The sequence below is a fragment of the Aotus nancymaae genome, unplaced genomic scaffold, assembly GCF_030222135.1.
Source record: "Aotus nancymaae isolate 86718 unplaced genomic scaffold, 86718_ANA_hifiasm-v0.15.2.pri h1tg000002l, whole genome shotgun sequence".
Taxonomy (NCBI): Eukaryota; Metazoa; Chordata; class Mammalia; order Primates; family Aotidae; genus Aotus; species Aotus nancymaae.
The window spans coordinates 31,788,693-31,813,706 of NW_026988413.1; the positions used below are offsets into that span (position 1 = coordinate 31,788,693).

The 25,014-nt window shown below is 33.9% G+C and overlaps 1 protein-coding gene across 7 annotated transcripts in view; it reads left to right on the forward strand.

The window, feature by feature from the left end:
* Window positions 1-25,014, forward strand: part of POT1 (protection of telomeres 1) — a 156,638-nt gene that overhangs the window by 23,997 nt on the left and 107,627 nt on the right. For 6 of the 7 annotated variants that reach the window (XR_002479035.2, XM_012474023.3, XM_012474021.2 and 3 more), the window contains 3 exons: window positions 13,771-13,884; window positions 14,733-14,781; window positions 19,485-19,599. Coding sequence is in view for 6 of the 7 variants with exons in the window: in XM_012474023.3 (XP_012329446.1) it covers window positions 13,883-13,884; window positions 14,733-14,781; window positions 19,485-19,599 (166 nt within the window). In the remaining variant the exon portion in view is untranslated. The remainder of the gene's footprint in view (window positions 1-13,770; window positions 13,885-14,732; window positions 14,782-19,484; window positions 19,600-25,014) is intronic. The other variant, XM_012474026.2, reaches the window with a different exon arrangement.

The window sequence follows — 25,014 nt, forward strand, 5'->3', positions numbered from 1 at the left end:
CTTCTATCTATGGCTAGGTAATTTTTTGACAAGGATGACATGTTCTGTCAATGGGGAAAACAGTTAAATAAGGAAAAGAAATAAAAGACACTCAGATTAGAAGGGAAGGAGTAAAACTATCTCTATTTAAAAATGACTGTCTTTTAAACAAATAATGAGACAGCTGGATTTCCACATGCAAAAGAATGAAATTAGATTCTTACCTTATGTTATATACAAAATTTAACTCGAAGTGGATTAAGCATCTATATGTAAGAGCTAAATCCGTAAAATCCTTCAAAAATACATTAGATATGATACAAAAAGGATGAGCAACAGAGAAAAAATTGATAAATTAAGTTTCATAAAAATTTAAAAATTTTATGCATCAAAGGACATCATGAACATGAAAAGACAGGGTACAGAGTGAGAGAAAATATTTGCAAATCATATATCTAACGAAGACTTGCTATCAAGGATATATAAAGGACTTCTTAAATTCAACAACAAAAAGACAAGTTCAATTAAAAACATAGGCAAGGATTTGAATAAGTATTTCATCAAAGAAGAAATACAAGTAGCCAATAAGCACATGAAAAGAAATTTTAAAAAAGAAAAATATGCTTAATATCATTAGTAATTTGAGAAATGGAAATCAAAACCACAATGAAATACCACTTTATACTCACTAGGATGGCTATACTAAAAAAGGTATATAAGAACTCATGTACTCATATTCAAGAAGATATGGAGATTTTGGAACCCTCATACTTTGCTGATGGGAATGTAATATGGTTAGCCATATGGAAAATAGGTTGGTGGTTCCTCAAAAAGCAAAACATAGAATTACCATATGACCCAGCAATTCCACTTCATGTGGATACCCATAAGAATTGAAAAGGGGTACTGAAACACATACTTGTATAACAGTTTTCATTGAAGCATTTTTCACTATAGCCAAGATGTGGAAACAATCCAAGTGTTCATTAACAAATGAATGGATAAACAAAATGTGGTATGTATACACACTGGAATATTATATAGCCATAAAAAGAAATTACCTTCTGATAACGTGGATTAACTTTGAAAACATGCTAAATGAAATAAGGCATACGCAAAATGACTTGCTATTGTTTGATTCATGTATATGTAGATGTAGAGAAAGTAAATTCATTGAGACAATAGATGAAAAATCATCAGTAGCTGGAGGAAAGGGAGAATGAGAAATTACTGTTTAATGGTTACAAAGTTTTTCTTTGGTATTATAAAATGTTTTGGAAATAGAAGTGATGGTTGTATAACTTTGTGAGTGTAAGTAATGCTACGGAGTTGTATGCCTAAAAATGGTTGAAATGGCAAGTTTTATGTTGTTTATGTTTTGCCTAAATAAAAGAAATACACACCTGCTGTTCACTATTTAGACAATACAGATTTTGTAATCCAAAATGAGAATCTAAGTGATCTAACTCCTCTAGAGTAACATTATCCAATAGAACTATTTGCAGTGATAGAAATGTTCTATGTCTGTACTGCCAGTTTTGTAGCCACTATAGCCACTATCAAATGTGGATAAGGAACACTTGAAATGTGCCTAATGTGGCTGAGGAACTGAGTTTATCTAGTTTTAATTAATTTAAATAACCATAGGTAACTGGTTGAGATGTTGTATTGGACAGCACATCTCCAGAGACCACACCTGTTGGTGTATGAGCATACAGGTTTTTTTCTGCAGGTGTATTAAATTATTTAAAAATAATTTTCTTTAAGAATCATGTGACATATTTAATGTTAATTAGAGATCCCCTAGGTATTTGCAGAACCAGAATTGGCAGATACTAATATCAAGGCATGTAGTTATTAAATATATTTGAGTCAGCAGTAAGTCTTCACATAACTTGTTTAGAATTAGACCTTCTAAAACAATGTTGCAGGAATATTAGACAATATATTAGTAGTTTAAATCCCTTTTAATTAGAATTGTGACTAAAAAGTAAATGACATGGGAAAAAAAGCTCTGCTTTCCTCAAAACCACACTGTCAAATGAGATTGTACTCCTTTTTTATTTACATTTATTTAGATTCAGCAAACGTTTATTAAGGACTGACATTTTGCTATACATTGTGTAAGACTCGAGAAACCAAAATGAGTAAGTCACAGTGCTTGACCTTATGGAGCCCACTGTCTCTACTCTAATGGGAAATCAGTTAATGGTGGTAACTACAATAGCTATATTAGCAGCCTCAATTAAACTGTTAATCAGCCTGGAGGACTTGGGAAAAGCATCTAATAATAGGCAGTTTTGTTTTTTAGTGAAAAAGTTTATTTATTATAATTTAAACTTTTTATTATGGGAAATTTCAAACATACAGCAGCAGTGAGAATTATATAATGAATGTCCTATATATTCATCATCTGAGTTCAACAGTTATAGGTATCTTCTTTCATATGTTTATCATCTACTAATTTTACTTCCACAGATTATTTTGAGGCAAATCTCAGGAATTATATAATTTAAACCATAAAAATCTTGGAATATAAAATAAAAAGACTCTTAAAATTACACATAAGTGTGTGTGTGTGTATCATGTTACATGAAGTGATGCATGATTGTGTGTATATATATGATGTGTTCACATCTATACTAGACGTTAATCTAGTATAGCATATATATATATACACACACACGGACACAGTCATGCATCATCACACTTCATGTGACATGATATAGTCTGAGAAATGCCTTGTTAGGCAATTTTGTTATACAAACATCATAGAGTGTAAGTACATAGAATGTAAATACACTCTATGATGTATACTTTCACAAACCTAGATGGTACACCTACTACACACTTTGGCTATATAGTATAGACTGTTTTTCCTAGGCTATAAACCTGTGCAACATGTTATCTTAACTGAATTCTGTAGGCAGTTGTATGACAATGGTAAGTATTTGTGTATCTAAACATATCTAACTCTAGAAATGATACAATAAAAATACAGTATTATAATCTTATGAGACCACCATCAAATGTGTGGTCTGTCATTGACTGAAACGTCATAATGACACCTGACTGTACACAAATGAGTACATAACACAGTATTAACATATCACATATTAACACTGATTTTTTTTTTTTTTTGAGACGGAGTTTCGCCCTTGTTACCCAGGCTGCAGTGCAATGGCGCGATCTCGGCTCACTGCAACCTCCGCCTCCTGGGTTCAAGCAGTTCTCCTGCCTCAGCCTCCTGAGTAGCTGTGATGACAGACATGCACCACCGTGCCCAGCTAATTTTTTTTGTATTTTTAGTAGAGACGGGGTTTCACCATGTTGACCAGGATGGTCTCGGTCTCTTGACCTCGTGATCCACCTGCCTCGGCCTCCCAAAGTGCTGGTATTACAGGCGTGAGCCACCACGCCCAGCCCAACACTGATTTCTTAATATGAACTATCAATGCATTCATGTACACATACACATATATATGCCTGTCTTCCTTTCCATTTGTACATATGCAAACACAGTTCCATTATTACACCTAACATAATTCCTGTATATAATCAGATATTAAGTCAATGTTCTGTTTCCCCTGATTATCTCATAAATTATTTTTCCATTTGTTTTCTTCTGTTGGTTAAAACCAAGATAGGGAAATCAATGTGGAGGCTTTACAGTAATTCAAGGTCTATCCGGGATGTGTATTAAACCAAAACTAAAGCATTGGTGCAATTGACATACAATTGATTAGGTGTGTATGTGTGTTTATGAGTTGGGTGGGGGTTAGTTTCAGTTTTTGAGACAACATTTATCATGTAAGTCTGTAAGAACATCTGCTTTCTAAGTTCAGAATTTGAATTTTTTAAAATGCTGAACGTTAATTTTTTCCTGTTCGTGAGTATGATGTGTTCCTTAAAAACTTTGTTAATATAGTAAAGCATATATGTCTAATGTTCATTTGACACTGTGAAATGCATTGCCCAGGAAATTAAACTCCGCAAATTTTGGAATGAAATGCCATATGAGTATATTCTGAAATATTCTCCATTATGTTTTTGTTTTGTTTCGTTTTTTGGAAAAGCATTTAAATTCTATATCTTAAATTCATGAGGGAAATATTGTGGCAGATTGCTGATACAGCAAAAAATACTGAAATGTTTGTTCAAAAAAGTTAGCTTTAATTACAAAATCCTTTTTTGTTGCAGTACTTATTGTTGCAACGATAAGTTGTTGCAGTATTATGCAGTCATTTGTAATCAAATGACTACATAAATAGGTGGATTGTTTAGAGATATATGGTAATATTTGGGACTTTCTGGTTTTCCTGGGTTAGACTATTCGTAGTTCCTAACTGCTCTTAAGGCAAGCTTGAACATCATCTTGCAGTCCCCTTAAAATTTTTTTCTTTTCAAGCTGATCATGGTGGGTCACGCCTGTAATCTCAGCACTGTGGGAGGTCGAGGTGGATGGATCACCTGAGGTCAGGAGTTTGAGATCAGCCTGGCCAACATGGTGAAACCCCAGCTCTACTAAAAATACAAAAATTAGCCAGGCTTGATGGCAGGCACCTGTAATCCCAGCTACTCAGGAGGTCAAAGCAGGAGAATTGCTTGAACCTGGCAGAGGTTGCAGTGAACTGAGATTGTACCATTGCACTCCAGCCTGGGCACTGAGAGTGAAACTCTGTCTCAGCAAAAAAAACAAAATTTTTATACATGAAATGATAAGATTTTAGATGTCAGTATAGCATGTAGTAATTAGTGAATGAGTTGTGGCATTCGTCTAGTTAGATGAATTACCTAAATAATTACAACAGTGCTAAGAATGAGCAGTATGTCCAAAGCTAATTTTTGACCAATATGCACACGTACTGGCTTTATTGGTTGTTAAAATGTTTAAATAATTCTTTAGAGAATAGTAAATACTTGTTGTTTGAAGCCCTCCATGACCTCCTGCCATTCCAGCTCAGGAACCCTAATGAGAAGAGGCACTGTACTTCTGCTCCCTTTTCCTGAACACCTTTGTGGGGTAGGAGAGACCATACTTCTGATAGTGGTTGATATGGTTTGGCTGTGTCCCCACCCAAATCTCATCTTGAATTGTAACTCCCACAATTCCCATCTGTCATGGGAGGAGCCCCGTGGGAGGTGATTGAATTATGGAACTGTTCTCATAATAGTGAATGAGTCTTACGAGATCAGGTGATTTTAAAAATGGGAGTATTTCTGCGCAAGCTCTCTCTTTGCCTGCTGTCGTCCATGTAAGATGTGACTTGCTCCTCCTTGTCTTCCACCATGATTGTGAGGTCTCCCCAGCTATGTGGAACTGTAAGTCCAATAAACCTATTTGTTTTATAAATTGCCCAGTCTCTGGTGTGTCTTAGCAGCTTGAAAATGGACTAATACAGTGGTCCTGGCATCCTGGGGAGTGTCTGGTGTTCTGAAACTGTGGCTATCTGTTGGCTTTCTGGAGCTGGAGCCTCTGCAATATACCTTGCTAGGCTTTTGTATTTGAGCTATAACTCTTAGTACATCTGTGCTTCCTAAAGGAAATAGGAGAATTTGCATGTATCATTAAGTCATTCACACATTTATTAAACAATATATTGAATACCTATGAGGAGCCTGGCCCTGTTCCTAGGCATTGGTGATCCAAACAGACACAGTTGTCCTGATGCAGAATATGTTCTAGTGAAGAAAGGCAATAAACCAAAAAAAGTAAATATATACCGTTTCTAGTTGGAAACAGTGCCATGGAGAACATAAGGCAGTGCAAGAAAGATGAGATGTGAACTGTAAATGTGAGAAGGGGAGGAAAGGTATATATTTATCTGATGGTGAAGAAAAGACTAACAAGTAACATTTGATAAGAGACTTCAAAGAAGTGAAGTGATCAGATATTTGAAGTAAGAGTGTTCTAGGATAGGTCTTAGCAACTACAAAGGCTCTGCAGTGTGAGTGTATGTTTCAGATATGGTAAAGGGAGGCTCAGGGTATCTAAAACCCTGCAGGTGTGACGTGGAGTAAACCCTTAATGCCATTGACCTTTTTCTTTTTCAGGATTGTTGACCGGACTCGAGACAAAATATATCCAATACTAGCACATAGTATGAACTTAGTACATAGCAACTATTATTATTGTCATTATGATATTGTAATTAGATACAGCCTCCATGAGAGTAGAAGGACATCTGAACCCTGAGCCTAGTAGTTTAGCTTCTAAACCCTGCTTTTCTTCAGTTAATTATTGGCCTTTGAGTAGCATTGCATGTTGCCAGATTCAAATTCAATCAAATATAAAGGAAAGGTGTTGGATTAGCTGAGAATTCTGAATAGTTTTTACATACAGTAGTTGTAGAAATTGTGGTGATTTATAAATAATTCAGTGCCCTTGAGAAATGGTACCATTTTGGTAAAACCTTTGAGGTCTGGAATAAAGATCCATTTCAAGAAAGCTGTTAGAACATCTGCTTTTATTTTCTTATTACAGGAATTTTGTGATACATTGTCAAACTCAGATTTTACCTTTATTGCTCAAGTTGCTGTGAAGTACTGTTAAGTCAGTTAATTTTTTTCTCACTTCTACTTTGAACAAAGAAAAGGAAATCAGTTTTGTATTAGTTTTCTATGTACAATGCTGTTATTAATCAGTGGTGTATCTTAAAATCTTGCTTTAAAATTTGTAGGGAAATAAGACTGTTGCCATACAGTTCATATCCTAAAGCTCATAGTACAAATCATTAGACCATTTCTCTGAGAATAATCGCTGATAAAAATTTTAAAATATTGATTGAAATATAGTTTTAATCTAGTTGATATGGCACAAAAGTTCTAGAGACAAATATACTATAAACAAGTCTCTGACAATCATCAGGAAAGGACACTAGGAAATAAAATAGAAAAAAATATGCATGCATACACACACAATCATGCCTGCTTGAGGTGATTTCTAGTAGAAATTAATAGCTCCAAACAAATCCCGGTGTAAATATCTATTTTGACAAGATGCTTTTGTTAGTTGGTGGCCCCAGTAAAGATCTGATATCATTACTATTATTTGTATTATTCTTTCCCTTGAAAGCAAGACTTTATTTCAGCTTAGTTAAAATAATTAATATTTGAGATGACAATTCTAAATTATTAAGAATTCAGTGTTGGTATCTTATAAAAATCTTACATTTATGAATATTAAATAAATGTCAAGTGCTAATGTGATACAAAATCTCATTTACTAAAGAATTTTTGAAACATTTGTTTTAAGACAATATAGAAAATAGTGTTGGGGGAAATGTAGGTAGAGTTGCTCCTAAAGAGGTACGTGTATATTATATTTGTATGAATATATGTTAAAATTTATCTGAGAGTATGTCTCTGTTATACTTTTTCTCATTACTCTTAGGGTGTGTCTGTGATTGTATGCATTTCTTTGCACATGTATGTGTGTTTATGCTTGTTGGGAATTCATAAATGGTTTTTCTAGTAAACATGTTTAGATGTTTGAAGTATAATGATGTAAAGAGATATAAATTCTAATTTCTCATAAGGTAAGGAGATTAAAGAACTTATTTTTCTGTTTCTTTTCCTATCCTTTGTTTTACATAGTTCATTAGCAAATAAGGTCTATATTTAAAGAGCCATTGGGTAGTAAAAAACATTGTTTCTTCTTCAAAACATTTTTATAGCCAATTTTTAACATTTAACCATTTTTTTCAGAGTTAAAATTTTACTAAGAATATTATATTTGTATGAAATCTTACAGGTTGCAGAGTGTCTCAATATATGTTTTTCATTTAAGTCTTTATTAACTATTAACTTGCTATGATGATGGTCATTAGCATTTTTATTATGAAAATAACCCTCTAAGGCTAACATTTGTTAAAGGACTTAGAATTAAGTAGATAATCTCCTCTATCTCCACACCTTTTTTCCCCCTACCTCATGGTGGTATTATGGACTTGACAATCTTGGAAATATTTGTGTAAGATTTTGTTGTTTTTGTGTAGTCCTGATTTAAAAACATTCAGGCAGTATGGTAGGCTATAAACTAAAAAGCCAAAGTTCCCTCATTCCTGCCAAATCCCCTGCCATTTCCCAGTCCCATTCTTCTGGTAAAACTGCTATGCTTTTTTTGGTACCCTTCCAGCTTTTATATATTTGTGTTTATATACGTGCACATACTTTTGTGTGTGTCTGTGGGCGTGGATAAACCTGTATGTGCATATTTTTCACCAAGTGACTATCCGTGTTTTGCAAGTTGCTTCATTTTTATCTAATATATCTTGGGTATTTTAGAGATGTGTTTTAAAAATAAATATATAGTATTGAATATTAGAGATTGGTTTGTTTATATTTTAAATGTATTTCATCTTTATGTTTTAAGACTTTTATATTTATTAGATGTTTATTTGAGAAACAGTATAAAAGGGTTATGATATGAATTAGCAAAACGTACAGTACATCTACAAAACATGTACATTACATTAGGTATTTGTTTTTTACCTGACAAGTGAAGTATTTTCTGCTATTGAAATACATTTTAAATAGGTATTCATTAAAATAGAATAGGACTATACTAGTTAATTAGTACCTGTCAGGTAACAGAGGATATTAATAATGGTAAGTCAAGGTTTCTTGCTTTTAAAATATAATGTTGTAAAGACTGAGGTCACACTTACTTTAAATTATTTCTGGATTTAAAACCCACAAATGCTGATTATTTGAGGGTCTAATATACCTATTATAGTATCAAGGTTGAAGATTGTTCCAACCCAAAGGTAAAACTTTTCACTTAAAGGAATGAGTTTTCTTTAATTTGATTCTTAAACCCTTCATTTTTGCCATTGGCTTGTTCCCTTAAGGCTAGCTTTATATTTGAATATAATAATCCTAAAACACTAAAATGAATTTTAACAAGATTTTAATCCTTACTTTGGTTGACTGTGTATTTGCAGAAATACTCATGCTATAATTAAGCCTTCCTCTGTATCAGACATTTTTTGTTTTAGTTTTCATTTTTTAAAATAAGTTTTAACATTTAATATGAGGAAAGACTTTTTCAAAGTATTCTAAATGTTAAAAAAGTTACCACAAAACTGTCAAAAATAAAGACATTTATTAATCTTTTTTCCCCCGAATCCCTGTTAGACTTGTTCTGAAAGAGGAGTTAGAGTGGTGGTGCCTGTCTTGAAAGTCAGGAGATTTGGATTCTTGTCTTGGTTGATAGCTAATTAGCTGTCTGTGACCTTAGACCATTTATTTATTCTCTCTGGCCCTTATTTTCTTATCTGAAAAATGAAGATGTTTGATTAAATGATCTCTGAGGTCCTTTTAAGTTCTAAAATGCTAAGAGTCTATGAAGTAAGTTTTGTAAGTAGTTGTACATTGTATTTTAAGATTCATGAAGGTATACTATCTACATATATATGAGTATTAATATCTTTGATTATTTAGTTGTGCAAACATTTGTTGAATGTTTTTGTATTCTATGATAGATGTTGGAGATATAGCAGTGAATAGGGCAGTCATTGCCCTCATACAGTATAGTTTCCCATGCAAAAGAATTGAACAACTATTACATAATTATTTTATTTAGTTGTGATATGTAACTATGAATATTGAATAGTAGAATGAGAAGAGTAGTATCATGGAAAAATGATCACAGGGGTACTTGGGTTGTAGATTGCAAAGAGAGAATAGCATATACAAAGGCCTTAAGCAAGCATCCTGGAATATTTAATGAATTTTGAGAAGACAGAATACCAGAGGGAGTAACATAATATGTGGCTGATGTGGCTGGTGAGATGGGTAGGGGTCAAATCATACAGTGATTTGGAGGCTATTTAAGAGTTTTGGTTTTAATGTTAATATTATTCAGATACATTACTTTCAATTATGTCCTTGGTATTACTCAATCCAATACATGCAAATACTCATGAAATACGTCTTTATAGAGAAACATTTTTGTCATTCACTACACTATCAATGCCAAAAGATTTCTGGTTTCTGCCTGTACCCTTACTCTTTAAAAATGTTTTAAAATATGATAACCTAACAAGATTTGTAAGGTCAATATAGAAAAATTATTTAATGTTTGTTAAAGTCAAATAAGTGTTTTTCATTTTGGATTATCAGTTATTTCATATTTTCAGTGCCCTTTTCCTGCTCATTAAGCATAAACTTGAGAATTTCTGATGTATTATTTGTTAAAGATTAGCAAACTAATACATGAGTCTTGTAGTTTGTGTTATTATTTGTCTGTAGATTTGTCTGTAGATTTGTTGCTCATTTCACCACTGACTGTTTCCTTTATTAGGAGATACTAACATACAAAAACCCTATTTGTTAATATGCAGATAAATCATCTGATATATTTTTTAAGTACCTTTTTTAAAGCTTTAGGTTTTTTAAAAATATTTTTTAAAAAAAGATTTAGGTTCACATCAAAATTGAGAGAAAGGTACAGAGATTTCCCATACATTCTCTACCCCTAGTTATGCATAGCTTCCTCTGCTATCACTGTTCCCCCACCAGAGTGGTATTACAATTGGTGAACCTACAATAACATCATGGTCACTCAGAGTCCATAGTTTACATTAGGGTTTACAATTGGTATGGTGTTGTACATTCTATGAGTTTTGAAAAATGCATTTTGACATATATCTATCATTATAGTACCTTATAGAGTATTTCCACTCCCCTATAAATCCTCTGTGCTCTGCCTCTTCATCCTTCCCTTTCTCTAACTCCTGGCAACCTCTGATCTTTTAGTTAGTGTCATCATAAAGCATGTGGTCTTAATTTTGTGGAGGGCAGGGCAGTTAATTGTTGATTTTTTTGAAGGACACTTCTTTATGGTAAGAAGACCTTTACTGACTTCGTTTTTCTTCTCTGAGACTGGTTTACAGTAAAAATTCCATTTGACTGTACTAAACAGGGAATTGTTTAATGACAAGGGGTCACTCTTTGTAAGGCAATGTGACAGGGATGAAAGGGTAGTACAGACACAAAGGGAAATGACCCATTTGCTAATATTTAAGTATCTTAAATTAGTTTAAAGATGTCAGTGATTCCAAATGTGTTTTTAGTTTTATAACTTATGTACATGCATTGATAAAGCCTTCTCACTTTTCGTAGCATAGTATTTTTCTCCAGGCTGGTCTCCTAAGTTTTTTCACCCAATTAAGTTAAACATCTACTGTGGTATGTCAGAATATACTCTTGGCACAAAAGTATATAATTCCCATTCCTGTTTGAATGGCTTCAGTATGGTCTTCTCATTTTCAATTTGATCTAATGAGTGTTTATACAAACTAATATTGCCTGTTATATATTTATCTTTCTTATCTTCTGTGTATTTAAATTAATTTAAAAGCTATTATGATTTATAAACTCATGGAAACTGGATCCTAAGAGCCATTTATTTTTTCCCTCTTTATTTAGATCTATACTTCAGTTTTTGCCAGTGTTATTCATTCACTAGATATTTGTTGAACACTATGGACAGAAGCCTCTGGCAGCCATTGATATGAAATATACACATGAATAAGATATTATTTTTAGTCCAAGGAACACACAGGACTTTAAGGTCTTTAAAGGCATTAAGAAAAGTTTGTAAATAACATATAAAGTAAAAGCTAAAATGCTGTATTGGAGAGTTTAGAGAAAGGGAGAATTACTTGTTTCTGGGAGAGAATCTGTGATAGATTCTACTGGGAAGAAGCAGACTAGACTTTGAAATATAGGTAAGGTCAGATGTGTACAAATGGGAAAAATGTTATTTATTTGTAGCAGTGACTCAAAATAAATAAAGAATATAAGTGGAAAAGCACTATGCTTATAAGAGCATCTGATTTGTCTAGTATTCAATGGGAAGTATGTGGAAATAAAACAGACAAAGTTGGTTGGGATGAGATCACTGAGGGCCTTCAATGCAGTTTTTATATGTATATTCAAATATATATCCATGTTTATAAATATAATAAACACATTTTAATTAAAAAAAAAAACAAAACTGTAGTTGTTATTTCCACGCTGCTGAATATATGCCAGAGGAAGGGTTGTAACTTTTTACTGAATTGTGTGTAGCTACTATTAACTTCAGAAAAATTTTTCTTATGGATGCTGATGTCCAGCTGTTAGTCATTTATTCTTTTCAAAACTTTTCTTCATGATAATATAAATACATACATACTTGGTCTTTTTAAAAAGTTTAGATTATACAGGAAAATAGAAAAAAAAAGGTCATCTGTACTCCAACATTTGCATTTGGTTTATTTGTTTCCACATGATATTTACTTTTGAAAACATTTTTAAGTGGAACAGAGAATAACAAGAGGTAGGTTTTTTTTCTGCTTAGATAATTTAGAACTGATAAACTGTTGGCTTCCCTACTTCTGTTTATCTTCCTGTGTGTATTTGATAAACGACTTGAAATCTTTGACTAAAATCTTAATTTTTAATTTAAATCAGAATGTATTGGTCTAAGGTCACTTGAAAGCAGAGTGTATTTTTCAGTTTGCAGAACTGAAAAAAAGTTGCTCAGTTGTTACCTTTATTCCAGAAGCATGTTTATTTTTTTTTAACTGTTTAAAACATTTTAGAGAGATATAAAAAATTTAGTGAGAAGGAAAATTTTCTCCCACTTAACTATAAAGAGTTGTAATTTGGTATCATCAGCATACACACAGTTAGATTTACAATCTCCTGTGAAGGAAAAAAATACAGGAATTTGCAGAGCTACAATACCTGGTTAGGACAAGAGATTTTTAGAAAAGGCAACATAAGGTCTTTCCTTTGGTTCATAGACAATTTGTTTCTGGGACGCTGCTTTGTGCCAAGTACTGTGAATACTGAGTAGAATTAGACGAGACCGCTATCTTCAGTGTGCTCTCAGTCCAGTTTTTAAATTTGAATAGGGGATTCTGGGAATTGACACCAGGCCCTTGTATGTGCAAAGCAAAATGCAGTAATGCAGAAGACTTCCACTTGATAGAGTTTAAAATTATTGAAGGAAGATGACCGAAAGCCCATACATTTTGGTGTATCTTATGATTTTGGTGTTAAAATTAAGGGAGTAAGACAATAAAAAATATATATGCAGCAAGGCAAAATTATTTGAGTATATGTGTTTTAGTATTTGGAAAATAAGAAAAAGGAAATTTAAAGAATGAGACAGGAAGGGATAAGTGGTGAATGGCTGCTTACCACTTTTACAAACCGAAGTAGAAGGAAAATATCTTTGTTCTTATTAATTTATAAATGGAAATTTCTTATTTTATCCATGCCTTTTATTTATATGCACTTATAGTCATTTTGTAATATGCAGAGTTTTTGCACTGTCATGCCTTTCTCAATGTAGTTTCTCAACTTTGAGATTTAGTTTAATTTAAATTTCATCCTTAGTACTATTGGATCCTCTAAGTTTCACTACATAAAACTTTTTTAGTGATTTAACATTTTCCTGGTCCATGAAGTGGGACATGATAGTCATCTATGGCTATATGTAGCTGTAGATGTTGAAGACTATTTTAGAGAAATGGTAGTCTAAATCATGTCATCAGTAAGTATTAAACAAGTTTAGATTAACCAATTCTCTATGGAAGTAATTTTTGTTTTGAATTTAATAATATAAATAAGAATTTATATGACATTCCAAATTATAGATATTTTTGCGATTAAAATGCTTTGCATACACAAGAAAAATAAAATGTTTTTCCTATATGACGATCCTTAAATTTTTGATTTAAACCATAGGCAAATTCATTTCTTTTTTTTTAATTAGCTTTTTTTCCTATGTAGGACACCATTGCGGTGGCTAGATCTATTGTTTTGTCAGCTTCTTCATGTACAAGCAGAAATTGTAAACCTTGTATATTTTTGAAAGCATTTGAAGACCTCAAATCAACTGTTTATGTAAGTGTGCAGCTTTTTTTCTCTAATTATATTGCAGATTTAATGAGCTAAAGTGAAGGGATTGAAAGTATTTCTGTAAATCTGCAGATAAACTATTTGGCCTGACTGAATTATTTTAGTTGAATATTTTAAGTTTAAAAAATAGAAGTTTTTTTTCTTAGTTTTATGTTTAGAATGACTAGATAGAAAAGAGAATTCCTTTATATTTAATAAATATTTATTAATGAAACTTAAAAAACTGCGCAGACATTCTAGACTGGATACTGTTCCTTGTAATTACCATCAGATGCTTTGCTCTACTTGATTTCACTTTAGATAATCAAGTACCCTCTTTAGGTAAAACTGATTTGCTCCTATTTTATTCATTGTGAAGATAATCTTCCTCTCCTTTCCTCTTTTAACACCCCACCTTCCACACATACACACACACTTGAAAACTGCCTTTTTAGTGAAGGCTATTAGGTAGAATTGGGCTAAGCCAAGTGTCTGCAGGCCAACATCTGCCTCTTTTTTTCTAGTATGCACAAAGGTACTATAAGGGCTGGTGTTGGCTCTGTTTGAGATTAAAATTAATGAATTAGGCTGGAGATGGGTAAAATTTCCAGTTAGAGTGATCACTGAAGCACAAGTACATTTTCATTTAACCTTACATCTTTGCTTTTTTTTTAGTTTCTTTAGCTTAGACAACTTTGCAGATTGCACTCTTAATTTGTAAGCCATAACTTTATGCCATCCTAGTGAATTAAAATATTTTACAGTAAAGTGTGCTCTTTTACTACAACTAAAAAGCCTGTAGTCACATTGGAGGTGATTTGTATACAAATAAGTTCTTTTTTTTTTTCCTTCAGGTTTATGTTAAATCCTGTAAGAGATCTTTCTACAGAATCAATGTCTTTGGTAAGATGATACTCAGTTTATAATATTACCACTTACAACCATATATACACACACACATAGATACAAGTGTTCGTATATTCAGTCCGCTTTGTAGTCTGATTTTGACATAGTATCAATACACTGGAAAAACGTAATCTTTTTTTATAGCTGATAATGTTATGTTGGAGTTACGTATTTTACTTAGTAATCAATATCTGAATATTTTATCGTCTGGAATATCTGCTGATAGTTTGTGTAAGCTATACATACATAAGAAAAATAAAACAAGTTTTTACTATATGACGATCCTTAAATTTTTATTTTAAATCATACGCAAATTCATTTTTTTCATTAGCTTCTATTTAACCAGACTATTATGTGATGAATTATATAATTGAACAAATTATATAATTTTAAGTAGTTTTCTTATGATATATTTCTCTTTTTTTAACCATTTTTTTCCCTCTATTTTATGGCATAGGTATACCTATAGCTTCCTCATAGCAATAGAAAGATTCTTATTTTTACAGATAGGCTACTTGTAGCTGAGTGAAACTGGAAAGAAGGTATTAATAATATGTTGGTATAGTTTAATATAATGTTGTAGTTTCAAATGGACAGAATTCAGGAACTCTTTCTAGTTGACAATGACTATAAAACACAGATTTTAAATTCTGAGTATTAGTATAATTAATATTTTGGGGGGGACTGTTACTAATAAAAGAACCGATATACTCTTTAAAAACTGTGAGTTAGCTCTGGTATTAGTATTTCACAAAATTGTTATGGATTGATTAATTTCAGATATTTGATATATCTGTGAACCTGTAAATAAGGCAGGAATAAATGAAAAAGCCTCTAAACTTTGCAAAAATGTTTTTATCACAAAGCCCATGTATTATAAATAAATCAGGTATGGATCTATTTGACTTTATTTTCCTGACTCATCAGAAGATGCTCATTTGGCACATTTCCACATTTTTAAACTAAGCATGGATCTTGGAGTTGATATCAAGAAAACAGTTACTGTTTTTGAGTTTCTTATTGTTTTCCTGAAAAAGTATACTTTTTCAAGAATTTATTATATGTGTAGTTTGTGTGAGAACCAGGATGGTTCTCAAAATTTAGAAAATAAGAGTATTTTGTTTTTCAGTGGTAGAAAGTTTACTCTTTTCAAGTGACTTAGAGTAATCATTTGATCTTGTACTGTCTTTAGGATTTAAAAGCTTTACTGGCCCACTTATGTGATCTGAAGGCCCAACATAAACTATCCCCTATGTTTTTATTCAGCCTAATCTTGTTATTGTCTTTGACCCATACACTCCAATGCAAACCTCCTGGATTTTCATACATACTGAATATGTTTTCTCTGCTTGGAACACTGTTGCTTATCTCATTCCCAACTTCTGTACTTCATTTAATTAATTCTTTCTTTAAATATCTTTTCAAAGAAACTTTCTAAGACAACTCTAAGACATCTCTCCACTTTTATGGTTTGTTCTTCCATTGGTTCAGGGGCTATTTGTGTTTTGTTTACACTTTTATTTTTAGTGCCCTATATAGTACATGCCCAATCAATGAATGAATGAAAGAAAGACAGAAATAAAGGAATGAATGAATTGAATTATGCTACTAGGTATCTTTCTCTCTTCAGGCTTTTATTGTCTTGACTTTTTTTACTGTGCTTGATTTTTGTCCACCAGTTAACTTTCTGCATATGCTGTAAATTGCATCTCATTTAACCCAGTGCTCACATTTTGCTGACTGATTCCATAATGGGCTGCCCCTTAAGCTATCAAGAAAAAAATTGTTCATGTCTGTGTGAAATATGGAAATATGGATCTATGATATACTTGGTGATAATACTATCAAGTTATCTTTAGTATATCATGAGCCCATGGTTTTCTCATGAATATATTTTACTATTTTAAGGCAAGTGCCTGTGTTGTGCAATACTAAGCAACTTGCCATGTGGAGCTATTAAAAATTCAATTCATGATTTGCAGTAGTCATACTTAAATTTCTGAATAGCCACAATATTGGTATAGAATATTTTCATTATCACAGAAGATTCTCTTGGATAGTGCTGTTCTAGATTATTTAGTGAGCAGTAAAAAAACCTCAACAAGTATTTTCGTAAGTACTAATTTTATTAGCCTAGGAGTTGTTAGAATGCCATAAATAATATATGCCTATTGCCTTAGATATTAAACACGCGCCTTTTGCATCTGCCATGTGAAACTATTTTCAGATCCCTGATTACATAATGCTAGTATGTGCTATCACTTCTCCTTTTTACTTGTCCTTCAAAATCTAGCTTTGTTGCCACCTTCAGAAAGCCTTTGCTTACCATTCTCCTTAGCTAACTCCTCTATTTCCCCCACTAACAGATATTTGTTCATACTGATTTGGATGTCCCTCTACAGTCCTTTTATGGAATGCCATACTTTATTGTGTAAGCAAGGGAGGAAAATTGGTCACTAAGATAGGGCTGACTGGAAATCATGTAAATTTAATTACCATGTTCAAGTGTGAGCCTACTCAAGGGTATATTAACCAAACTTGTAAGAATATTAACCAAACTCATTAGAGAATGATTAAGAAGCAAACATGTCAGTTTATGAATTTATAATGAGGATTATAACTTAGCTGTTGTACACATAAATACTTGCTGATTTACCTGGAAAGCCAAACAAGAAGTTGTTTATTGGTAATGAATTGGCAAGTGGCAGTTACTTGGTTGATTATAATGGTTAGTGTCATTGAGTTTTGCTGGCCTTTCCCATTCATCTCTTCATAAAGGGCGATACTTGTTAAGATAGAATATTGCATGTAAGCTAAGCACATGTTTTCTGTCTGCTGTTCAGTATGCTTGTGTTCCATTATTCCTCTTTTCACTCCATTATTCTGTTACTCTTTTTTTAATCAATGATGAGCTACAGCTTTCTTTTATATTGAAGTTTGATTAGATTAGCAAATTCTACTCTTTTGTTTAACCTGAGAAACAAGCGTCCTTGGAAAAAATTTTTTTATTTGAGTTTTAAAATTTTGACTGAGAGACACTGGTATCCTTATTTCCATTTAATATTGGAGCTACCTACCTAAAGCCTTTTAAGGGTTTATTTAGTATCACTGTTAATATGCAAACATATCCTTGTGAACCACTCTCTTTTTTCTTTCCCAACTTATTTACAGTTACTTCAAAAAATAATCTTTTGGTTCTCTTATTATTATAAAACAAAAGGAGCTAGCTGCCTGATGTGCTAGAAGCCAATATTATGAAACTGAATTTTTGAGAAAAGCAAAGCTGAATGTCAGCGCCAAAGGAGACACGAGCTGAGCACAAATATGTCTCCCTGTGCTGTCTTTAAGGCAGTAATTTTATTAGAAAAGCTTTAGAGAGTAGATACTGGGATTAGTAAGTCATTAGTAGAATGAAAGGGGGGTTTGGAAAGTCCATGGTCATGCACAGTTATTTCTTCATATTAATGCATAGGTTGCACCTGCAAAATTTAGATAGAGTTAGAACAATGAATGTGATGTCAGGGTCAGCGTCTCAGCAAGTTGTTTCTTTCCTTATCTGATATTCTGCAATCTCAAGAATTTTTGTTAGTTGCTGATTTCAACTTTTCAACAAGTTTTCTTATCTACTCTAATGTAAGCCCCAGAATTTAGACATTGTTAATTTTAATTCTTTGGGGTATGGTTTGATTATTAGCATTTTAAATCTTTTCATACCATTTACAACTCAAAACCTGGCTTGAGTTATAAGTTAGAATTTAGGCCTAAGGAAAATCTCTATAATAGCATGGCGGTAAGGGGAAGAAATTGTACCACAAGTTTCAAAGTAATATTAGTTAAAAAATAGAAACAAATCTCTTAAATTGCGTTTTTTAGAATTTACTGTCTGTTAACAATTTGATTTCTTGTCCCTCAGCTAAAATTTCTTGGCCAAATAAGCTGGGGATGGACTATTAAAGATAGCTAGGATTATTTAATTACTAAACGATTCCTTAAGAGTGTCCTTAAATAAAAATTTCCTAAACTTACAAGAGATGTAATTTTATTGTTAAGACTAGTATAGTATTCTAGTTGCCTTTCAGGGCTTCTAAAAATAATTCATTATGCCTAGTCATTTACCTTTAATAAAACTCTTTTCCTAGACCTTTTACATTGAAGATGCACATATTTTAAAAGGAGTATTTTTTTGTTTTCTGTTATTGCTTCAGTTTTGACATGTATTGCTGGTATTTCACTACAAATGATCCTTGATTTACAATGAGGTTATATCCAATAAACTCATCATAAGTCAAAAATGTTATAAGTAAAAAATGCATTAAATAGCCTAATAGACACATTCTAAAGTCAGAAAATTGTAAGTCGAACCATCATAAGTCAGGGACTATTTGTATATACTGTTGGCTACTTTTTTATTGAAGAAGTGTAATGTTTTATTTAGATTATAGGTTAGTTATGCCTTTATGAGCTAGTGTGCAAATTGTACCATTTATAAACAAAGTTCTAAGGAAAACTAGTTGGTTTATATAGTAACCTTTGTAAGCTGAGCTGTGTGCATTGCCTTTTTTCAGGTTACAGCTTCTTTTAGACACTTAAGAGGATAAAATACAGTTATATGGATTTGCTACAAATATGATTATATTAACATGATCTACAATGTAAATGCTTAATATAAATTATGTATTCACTGTCTTCTCTTTCTTTAGGCTCCAACAACAAATTATATATATACACCCCTGAATCAACTTAAGGGTGGTACAGTTGTCAATGTCTACGGTGTTGTGAAGTTCTTTAAGCCCCCATATCTAAGCAAAGGAACTGGTAGGTATTAAAACTGGTGGAGTTTTTATGTAGTAGAACTGAATTACTGATTTAGGAACAGAGTTCCTTCAGTACCCTGAGTCCTAGAATACAAGCTCGGTTCTCACCTATAATCACCAAACAACACTGATGCATATTCTTTGGCTAGTTTAATTTATAAAATAAATATGATCTTTAGATTCTAGAGTCTAGTTAAAGACAGTAAGGACAAAGAATGAAGCAAAGGATGCCAACCAACAACATGAAAGCATATGAAAGTATAAAATTCACTGGTAAAGGCAAATATATAAACAAATGCAGAAACTGCAATTCTGTAACATTGATGCATAAATCAATTTTAATTCTGGTATAGGAGTTGAAAGACATATATAAAAGGAGCTATGACTATGGAAATGTGTTAATGGATATATACTATAAAAAGTTGTAAATTATGACATGAATAGCATAAAGTGTGGTAGGGATAGAAGTAAAAGTGCAGAGTTTTGGATGCAATTAAAGTTAAGTTGTCAGGTTAAAATAGATTGCTATAAATTTAAGATACTTTATGTCAATCTCATGGTAACCACAAAGAAAATACCTATAAAAGATACACGAAAGAAAATGAGAAGGGAATCAAAGCATGTCATTACAAAAAAATCAAATACAAAGGAAGATAGCAAGAGAGGAAGATAGGGAATTAAGAGCCACAAGACAGACAGAAAACCATGAATTAAATGGCAGTCGTAAGACTTTCCTAATCAATAATTATTATTGTTATAAATGAATTAAATTTCCCAATAAAAAAATCATAGAGTAAATGAGTGCATTAAAAAAACAAGATACAACTGTATGCTGTCTACAAAAATTCGCTTTAGATTTAAGGACACACATAGGCTAAATGAAAATGGAAAATGGAATGGAAAAAGATATTTCTTGCAATGGTAATCAAAAGAGGAAGGGCAGCCATACTTATATCAAACAAAAGAGACTTTAAGCCAGAAACTGTCACAACAGGCCAGGCGCAGTGGCTCACGCCAGTAACCCCAGCACTTTGGAAGACCAAGGCAGGTGGATCACAAGATCTGGAGTTTGAGACCAGCCTGGCCAAAATAGTAAAACACTGTCTCTACTAAATACAAAAAATTAGCTGGGCGTAGTGTCATATGCCTGTAATCCCAGCTACTCGGGAGGCTGAGGCAAGAGAATCACTTGAACCTGGGAGGTGGAGGTTTCAGTGAGCCGAGATTGGGCCATTGCACTCCACCAAGTTTCAGAGTGAAACTTGGTCTCAGGGAAAAAAAAAAAAAAAAACCTGTCACAAGAGACAGTTTTTGGACATTATATAACAATAAAAGGGTTAATTCACCAAGAAAATATAAGAGTTACGTATGCTGCTAACATCAAAGCACCTAATCCATGAAGCCAGCATTTCAGAAATGAAGGGAGAAATAGACAGCAACACAATTATAGTAGGAGGTTTCATTTCACCACTTTCAATAATGGGGAGAACATCCAGACAAAGATCAATAAGGAAACAGAAAACTTGAACAACACTACAGACCAAATGGACCTAACAGACATAGGCAGAATATTCTACCCAGCTAGACCAGAGTATACATTTTTCTCAAGTGCACATAAAATGTTCTCCGGTATAGGTAACTCATTAGGTTACAAAACAAGTCAATAAATTTCAGATTAAAATCATGGCAAGTATCTTTTCTGACTTCAGTAAAATGAAACTAGAAATCATTAGCAGGAGGAAAATTGTAAAATTTAGAAATGTGTGGATATTAAACAATACACTCTTAAACAATCAGTGAGTCAAAGAGGGGGTCAAAAAGGAAATTAGAAAATACCTTGAGATGAGGAGAAATCCAAGATGGCCTAATAGGAACAGTTCCAGAGTACAGTTCCCAGCAAGAACAACGCAGAGGGTGAGTGCCCACCACATTTCCAAACAAATTTTCACTACCCACAGACCAGGAGATTCCCAGACCAAAAAGCACCATGAGTTTTAAGCACGGCGGTTTCAGCTGGTGCTGGATTGGCACACAGAAACAAATCTGGGCAGCCTTTTCAACTGACGCCTGGGAGACAGAGCCGCCCATTCAACTGAAAGGGAGCAGGCAGAGACAGGGAGCCAGGTGATCTGGCTCAGCGGGTACCACCCCCACAAAACAAGCAATCTGAAACGCTCTGGATTGAGAGTTGTGCATCTGGACCCAGGATGGTCCAGCTCAGTGGAGAGAAGGGCAATCACCACTAACGAGGCAGTCCATCACTACCGAGGCAGTTCACACAGCAGCTAGGCAGAGCCTGCAGCAGCTCAGCAGCACCTCTACTGGCAGACTGTGACTAGACTACTCCCTGCGGGGCAGGGCAACTATGAAAAAAGGCAGCAGCACGACAGAAACTTATAAATAAAGCCGACCTTCCTAGGACAGAGCATCTGGGAAAAGAGGCAGTTATGAGTTCCGTTGCAGCAGACTTAAAAGTACTTGCCCAGCAGCTCTGCATGGAACAACGGAGCTCCCAGCACAGCACTTGAGCTCCTATAATGGACAGACTGTCTCCTTAAGCAGCTCCCAATTCCCTATTTACTGAAAGAGACGCCTCATAAAGAAGAGCTCAGGCCAACATCTGGCAGGCACCCTTCTGGGACGAAGATAACAGAAGAAGAAACCAGCAGCAACCCTTACTGTTCTGCAGCCCCCGTGGGTGATCCCCAGACAAGCAAGCAGGGGTTGGGAGTGCACCTCCAGCAGTCCTGCAGCAGAGGGGCCTGACTGTTAGAAGGAATACTAAGAAACAGAAAGAGATAACTTCATCATCAACAGAAAGGACACTCAGAGACCCCATCTGAAAGTCACTAGCTACAAACACCACAGGTAGATAAAGCCACTAAGATGGGAAGAAACCAGTGCAAAAAGGATGAAAACACCAAAAACCAGAACACATCTCCTCCTCCAAAGGATCACAACTCCTCATCAGCTAGGGATCAAAGACGGATAGAGAATGAGTCTGATGAATTGACAGGAACAGGCTTCAGAAGGTGGGTAATAACAAACTTCTCAGAGCTAAAAGAACATGTTCTAACCCAATGCAAAGAAACTAAGAACCTAGAAAAAATGTTAGATGAGGTGCTAACGAGAATAAACAGCTTAGAGAAAAATATAAACAACTTGATGGAGCTGAAAAACACAGCACAAGAACTTCGCGAAGCATACACGAGTTTCAATAGCCATATCCACCAAGCAGAAGAAAAGATATCAGAGATTGAAGATCAACCCAATGAAATAAAATGAGAAAGCAAGAATAGAGAAAAAAGAGTAAAAAGAAATGAACAAAGCCTCCAAGAAATATGGGCTTATGTGAAAAGACCTAATCTACGTTTAATAGGTGTACCTGAATGTGATGGAGAGAATGAATCCAAGCTGGAAAACACTCTTCTGGATAATTATCCAGGAGAACTTCCCCAACCTAGCAAGCCAGGACACCATTCAAGTCCAGGAAATACAGAGAACACCACAAAGATATTCCTCAGGAAGAGCAACCCCAAGGCACATAATCGTCAGATTCAGCATTGAAATGAAGGAAAAAACACTAAGGGGAGCCAGAGAGAAAGGTTGGGTTACCCACAAAGGGAAGCCCATCAGACTCACAGCATATCTCTCCACAGAAACCTTACAAGCCAGTAGAGAGTGGGAGCCAATATTCAACATCCTTAAAAGAACTTTCAACCTAGAATTTCATATCTAGCCAAATTAAGCTTCATAAGCAAAGGAGAAAGAAAATCCTTTATGGACAAGCATTTGCTGAGAGATTTCATCACTACCAGGCCTGCCTTACAAGAACTCCTGAAAGAAGCACTAAACAAGGAAAGGAACAACCAGTATTAGCCATTCCAAAAACGTACCAAATGGTAAAGACCATCGACACAATGAAAAAAATGCATCAACTAACAGGCAAAACATCCAGCTAGCATCAAAATGGCAGGATCAAATTCACACATAACAATATTAATCTTAAATGTAAATGGGCTAAATGCCCCACTCAAAAGACACAGACTGGCAAATTGGATAAAAATTCAAAACCCATCAGTGTGCTGTATTTAGGAAACCCATCTCACATGCAAGGACACACATTGGCTCAAAATAAAGGGATGGAGGAAGATTTATCAAGCAAATGGAGAGCAAAAAAAAAGCAGGAGTTGCAATCTTAGTCTCTGATAAAATGAACTTTAAACCAACAAAGATCAAAAGAGAAAAAGAAGGACATTACATAATGGTAAAAGGACCAATGCATCAAGAAGAGCTAATGATCCTAAATATATACACACCCAATATAGGAGCACCCAGTTACATAAAGCAAGTTCTTAACGACCTACAAAGAAGCTTAGACTCCCACACAATAATAGTGGGAGACTTTCGATTATCTCAATAGATTCAGAGAAAGCCTTCAACAAAATTCAGCAGCCCTTTATGCTAAAAACTCTCAATAAACTTGGTATTGAAGGAACATATCTCAAAACAATAAAAGCTATCTATGACAAACCTAAAACCAATATCATACTGAATGGGCAAAAACTAGAAGCATTCCCTTTGAAATCTGGCTCTAGGCAAGGATGCCCTCTCTCACCCTTCCTATTCAATATAGTATGGAAAGTTCTAGCCAGAGCAATTAGGCAAGAAGAAAAAGGGTATTCAATTAGGAAAAGAAGAAGTCAAATTGTCTCTATTTGCAGACGACATGATTGTATATTTAGAAGACTCTATCATCTTAGCCCAAAATCTCCTTAAACTGGTAAGCAACTTCAGCAAAGTCTCAGGATACAAAATCAATGTGCAGAAATCACAAGCATTCCTATACACCAATAACAGAAAAACAGAGACCCAAATCAAGAACGAACTGCCATTCACAATTCCTACAAAGAGAATAAAATGCTTAGGAATACAACTAACAAAGAATGTAAAGGACCTCTTCAAGGAGAACTGCAAACCACTGCTCAAGGAAATAAGAGAGGACACAAACAGATGTAAAAACATTCCATGCTCATGATTAGGAAGAATCAATATCGTGAAAATGGCCATACTGCCCAAAGTAATTTATAGATTCAATGCTATCCCCATCAAGCTACCAATGTCCTTCTTCAGAGAACTGGAAAAAAACACCTTAAACTTCATATGGAACCAAAAGAGAGCCCACATAGTCACGGCAATCCTAAACAAAAAGAACAAAGCCGGAGGCATCACTCTACCTGATTTCAAACTATACTACAAGGCTACAGTAATAAAACAGCGTGGTACTGGTACCATAACAGAGATATAGACCAATGGAACAGAACAGAGGCCTTGGAGGCAACACCACACATCTGCAATTATCTCATCTTTGACAAACCTGACAAAAAGAAGCAATTGGGAAAGGATTCCCTGTTTA